Source organism: Erigeron canadensis, chromosome 1 (genome assembly GCF_010389155.1).
Source record: "Erigeron canadensis isolate Cc75 chromosome 1, C_canadensis_v1, whole genome shotgun sequence".
Classification (NCBI taxonomy): domain Eukaryota; kingdom Viridiplantae; phylum Streptophyta; class Magnoliopsida; order Asterales; family Asteraceae; genus Erigeron; species Erigeron canadensis.
This window is the reverse complement of record NC_057761.1, coordinates 7,952,937-7,958,563: the sequence shown is the minus strand read 5'-3', so window position 1 is coordinate 7,958,563 and position 5,627 is coordinate 7,952,937. Positions and strand designations below refer to the sequence as shown.

The 5,627-nt window shown below is 30.4% G+C and overlaps 1 protein-coding gene across 1 annotated transcript; it reads right to left on the bottom strand.

The window, feature by feature from the left end:
• Positions 1 to 1,982: 1,982 nt before the first annotated feature.
• On the bottom strand, positions 1,983 to 5,018 carry LOC122584760 (heavy metal-associated isoprenylated plant protein 26-like). Its single transcript, XM_043756816.1, has 2 exons — positions 4,838 to 5,018; positions 1,983 to 2,511 (listed from the first exon to the last, which is right to left on the bottom strand). The coding sequence occupies exons 1-2, from the start codon at positions 4,919 to 4,921 to the stop codon at positions 2,131 to 2,133; spliced, it is 465 nt and encodes a 154-aa protein (XP_043612751.1). The 5' UTR covers positions 4,922 to 5,018; the 3' UTR covers positions 1,983 to 2,130.
• Between the last annotated feature and the right edge of the window lie 609 nt (positions 5,019 to 5,627).

The window sequence follows — 5,627 nt, the reverse complement described above, 5'->3', positions numbered from 1 at the left end:
TTTGTTTTCTTGGTGGTGTTCGGAGAATGATCCATATGTGATCTGAGCAGGTTTCGGGTTGTGGAACTGTTTCATGTAACCATGCCGACATGTTCAATTGATAGTAACAGGTCAATTGATATGCTTCAGAAATTAGAGCATGAGATCCAATAGATCAAAATCTTCCAAATCATACAGGTTTATTGAGTTGGCGCGAGTACCAAAATCTAAGTCTGAAACAATAACCTTCTGTCTAAGGTTTGTTGATTCATCTGTTCTTGTGTTCGGCATGATTGATGATCACACTTCAGGTGATGCGAGGCTTTCATGGGCTGTGATGCTGAAGACCATAAATTTATCTGTTGCAAATCACCTAGAAAGGAGTAAGAAGGAGAACAGCTGCCTTATTTGGCTTGCCAGTAATCGACCAAGTCGTTATTATGACTCAAGACGTCTAACCAAAATCACCTGCTGCGGTTAGTACCGGGTAGTGTTGAATGCTAGAAGAAGTCAATATAAGTGTACAACTCTTTTCTTTTTTCGTTTTTACCTTGTTGCCAAATGGCTCCAAAGATAGATACGCCAAACAAGATGCAGTGATGATAGCGCCGAATTAATGATATGCCAACATAAAATAACCCTATATTGTAGGAAGGGGGTTGACACAATATAATGTAACAATTATATGTTAAGACTTTTTATAATCTATAATACCTAATAAAGCAAATCCTCAATTTTTTAATTAAAACTTTAAATCTTTGATATGATTAAAATACCTTTATATAAAATTACACATATTAACACATATCTCATACTGTATGAGTGCCCCTTTTCATTATTTATATTATCTTTTTACTTCGACAACCTTTACATTAATAATCACATCGTTAGTGTCGTTATCATCCACATCGCCGTCTGACTGCCGCATTCCACGGGTATCCCTCTCGTATTTTTTCATATACTAACATACATTATAATCTCATTTGAATCATATGAAACGAAAAAAAACTAGGCATAATAACTTTATTAGATATATACGGACTTTGTAAACTACATATATACAATGCAAAATTGGAATTGGAATCCTCTTAAGTTAAAACAACTAGAGAGGTCGATTTAAAGGGATTTCAACTTTTGGTTTAAAATCAAAAATCATAATCCAAAAATAATTTGAATTTTGACTTTGATATTAATTTAAGGGTTGAGATTATCCAACTTAGTAGTTCGGAGAATTTGAAAGGATCCTTATCCCTATTAAGTCACAAAATCGATAAGATATTTTCTGTTCTTTCAATTTGATTAGTGAATTGAAGGTTAACCTTTTAATTAAACTCATAGTTATATTATCTGTTGCTATTTGTTAAAATTTTGTGTGGTGTACACGTTATTACTAATCTCATAGTTGTATTATTGAAATGATCGTTTGTTGACTTAATATGTAAAGCAGGGTTACCCACTTTGCCATAGCCACAAGGGTCTTATCGTTACTCTAACCAATACTTGTTTGGCACATTTGTTTGTGTTGGACTTTCAACTTTTCCAACCAATACATACATATTCGTTATAACATGAACAAATAAATAACTCAAAACATATATGTATGTGAGCAATATATATATATATATATATATATTCATTTAATATATATGCTTTTTAATAAATGAATAAATGTTTATAAATAATATCTATCAATCGTATAACTTACAATACCCTTTATATAATAGTGACCAGTAATAATTTTTTAAAAGTAACATATACTATTATGTTGGAAATGATTTAAAATAGATGATCAGATTAATTATTAGCTAAATAAAATAAAAAAAAGTGATGATCATCGTGACTTTTGTGATACTAAAATGTCGTTTCTTGCATCAATTTGGCAAAATAGCAGTGTCTAAATATTTTCAATACAAAATAATCTATATAGAGGATCCATATACCAAACATCTCTTCATTTTTCCTTCCCTTAAATTTGTTTTTCAAACATTATAATACAAAGAAAATAATAAACTAATAATATAAAACAAACTTCCTTTTATCGAAAAGTCTAAGCATATCCACCATTTCATGTTATACATATATTTATGCTAATATAAATGTCGTCTTTATAAAGCCTTTCAAACAACTTTTTCATATCGACAAAGGGACAAATCACATGATAGCACATGCTGCTGGATTTTCGTCACTAAAAGCCGTAGTGTACCGAACTTCGGTAGAGCTTGCTCGTGCCAGATTATTGTTCGGGTCTTCAACATACCGAACATACCCAGCCGGGGCCTTTTTGTCATACACACCTTGTGCATAAGGATGGGCCACAATGTCATATGGCACATAGGGCCAAAACTCAACCTTCTTGCCGGTTCTAAAAGCCACCCGAGACAACACTTTGTTTGGCTCGACGTACCCCACAACCGTAAGCTTGTGTTGCTTTCGCTCAACGTTTACAGACGTAACGCCCTTCATCCCTTCCACGGATTTCCTGACCTTCCTCTCGCACCCATCACAGTCGATCTTTACTTTAATCTCCACGGTCTGTTAAACAAAACATGTATCAGTGACAACCCAAGCTAGAAAAAAATGATATATCCTCCCAATAAATATTTTAACAATTAAGAAATTTAGTTATATTTAATTTAAATTAAAAGAGTAGAATAGTATTTTGATAATGACTAGATAGTGTGCACTGACTTTTTATAAATCATGTGGCATGTTCATATATGCAAGTGTGTGGCAAGAATTAATTAGGTGAATGGGAATAGTTCACGGCGGATAAGGAGGGACTTTGTATCAAATAAATTTTGACATTTTAGTCAGGGCATGTAGACATGTAGTGCCATGCCAAGACATTATGGGTCAACACACAAAATACTATTGGGTCAACTTCAACAATACATAATGGGCCTTACCTAGCTTCGAAATCATTTATTAATTTTGTAAACAACAGATTTAATTAACATGTCTGGTTCCTTAGTTTTAATCTTGTGATCTCCTACTACTTTTCACCTCTTAAACCACTAAACCAAAAACTAACTGACAAAGATATTACTTTCTTCGAAATACTTTACAAATGTTATTTTCTTCAATAATAATTTTTTTTTATATCTAAAAGTCAAAAAATCAACTTTTGAAGACAGGATGAATGACAAGAGTTAAGACCAAGTCTTCACAAGTTGTTACTGAGAAATAACGTACGTATGAATCCAACCGTGAGAATTGAGAAGGAACAATATTAAAATACTTTAATTGCAATTATTGATGATCCATCTCAATTAGACGCCACATAACCACTATCACATAAACAAAGAAAATACAGTAATAAGTTTAGTGCTATTAATTATGAGTAACATGAAGCAACTTTATTGAATGAGTACAAAAGATAATCATTAATGTTTTCAATAATACAACTTAACATAACTATGCAACAAAAGCTATGATGAACTGGATTTTTCTAGATTCTATGATACTTTATGAATTCAATCATTAAAATTTTATTTATCAAAGAAGCATTTTCCTTGGTGTAAAGGTATAACGGCATAACAGAAACCGTACTTTCACAAATATCTTGTTAGATAAATGCTTTTCTTACCTTCAAAATTTTATTTTTATTTTCACAAGAGTACATAATCTAATCGGGTATGAATTGGTTATATGGATATTCTTAAAATGCTTATAATTAAACACGTTTGAGTCGCCATTTAAACACTACACCATCTTAAGATGGTGTTTAAAAAGTTCTGTTTTGGAAAACCATACAAGTTTCTTAACTACCTTTTTTTTAAGTAAAAAAGCTATCTAGTGGCACATAGATTTGTTTAAGTACAAATTTCATTTGTTACAATTATAAACTCCGAAATATCATATACCATGACAACATGCTTTAATGCATGCCATTGTATATATGATGCATTAAAAAATTATATACAAGTATATTAAACTTATATATTATATATATATATATGATATTTTATAATTTATGAGTAACATGTATAATATTTTTCAAAATATTATTGTTGGTAAGTTGTGCATAAGTTCAAAACGCTAGAGCCATAATTAGAAGAAGGCCAAATAAGGGTATAAAATTAAGTGTATCGTTTCCTATCATTTTCTCTAGCTAGTAGTCTCTCTCTATCATCCTTCCAAAAGGCAGACACAACAAGTATATGATCATATCACCTTCACAACTAATTAAAAAAAAAGTGTATACATACATGATACATATAAAATCCTTTAAATTAAAACCTTAAAATAATGACGGATCTTAAAACTTGCGGATCTATAGAAACTATTTATAATTTTAAAAATAGATACTAAATCGTTGGCTCCGTCTTCTTGGGTTGAGCTAGCTGAGTGTAGCCTTTAGCCATATTCCGGACGGGATTTGGACTATAAAGTGTTTAATTAACCATAAAAAAAAAAAAAATTTAAGTGTACATACTCCGGATAAAAAATAGAAACTGTTGGTTTATACTTTGGTTCGTACACAAAAAATGATAAAAATAGACGAATGAAAAAAAATCATATCGTTAACTTAATATATAATTTTTCTTTTAACAGTCGTGTTAATGGATTAACACCTGAAAATTTATTCAGGTAAGACGCCCTAAAAAAATCAAACTCGCGCGGAACCCCGTCAGAATGAACTTCCGTAAATTGGTGACCAAAATTTACTTATATTCAGCTAGAAACACAAATTAACAACAAAACTAGACATCAATCAACAAAATGAGCAATAAAAATCAATAAGATCCCTAATTTTCAGCTCATGTGTATGTTTTTTTTTTTTTTCATGAAACTATAAAAAATTGCTAAATGAAACTAAAATAACAAAAATAAAACTTATAGAACTATAATATAATACCTGCAATTGTTTGCGCTTTTTATATTTTCTGTTACTTCCACTGCCACAATCGAACATATTTGAAAGATGATCTAGAGCTCCCATGACTACTGCTGCTGATGATGATACTTTAAAGATTCAGATATTTTGTACTGATACGAGTTATAACAATATTCTTTTTTAAAAACTTTCTTTTTTAAGTTTGTCAATAACGTTTTGAAAATGGACTATGACCAGCTTCATGTATTTATAATAGAAAAGTCGTTTTAATTTAGTCCCCTGTAGTTTTCTTCACTGTGTCATGTGACCTTATAGTTCTGAAAGGTTGCTATATATAGTCCTTTAAGTTTTATTTTTAGAGTGAAGTATCTATCTGAATGTACGGGAATTTTAAAAGATGGTTGTGATTTTTGGTAGTTCAAAGAATCAAAGATGTCTTGTTGTGACATCTATACATCTATACAATTATATAAAAATTATGATCTCTATATTAAAAGTTTACAAAAATAGAACAAACAAATTGACTAAAATACCCATAATTAATTAAATCACTATTAACCCTTAATATTAAATTACAACATTAGTCCATTATATTATAAAGGGATTAGTTTCCTGGAATGTAAGAAACTTTGAACGAATGTCTATAGTAGGAAATAACTAAAGATGTGTGTATTGTATGTAAACAACTCGAAATAATGTATTGTATATAAGAATTTCGTTTCAACCAATTAAAATCTGACAAGTGACACCTGTATATGGTTGCCACGTATGTTTTCTTACATATAATAAACATTTTTTCGAGTTGCTTAGA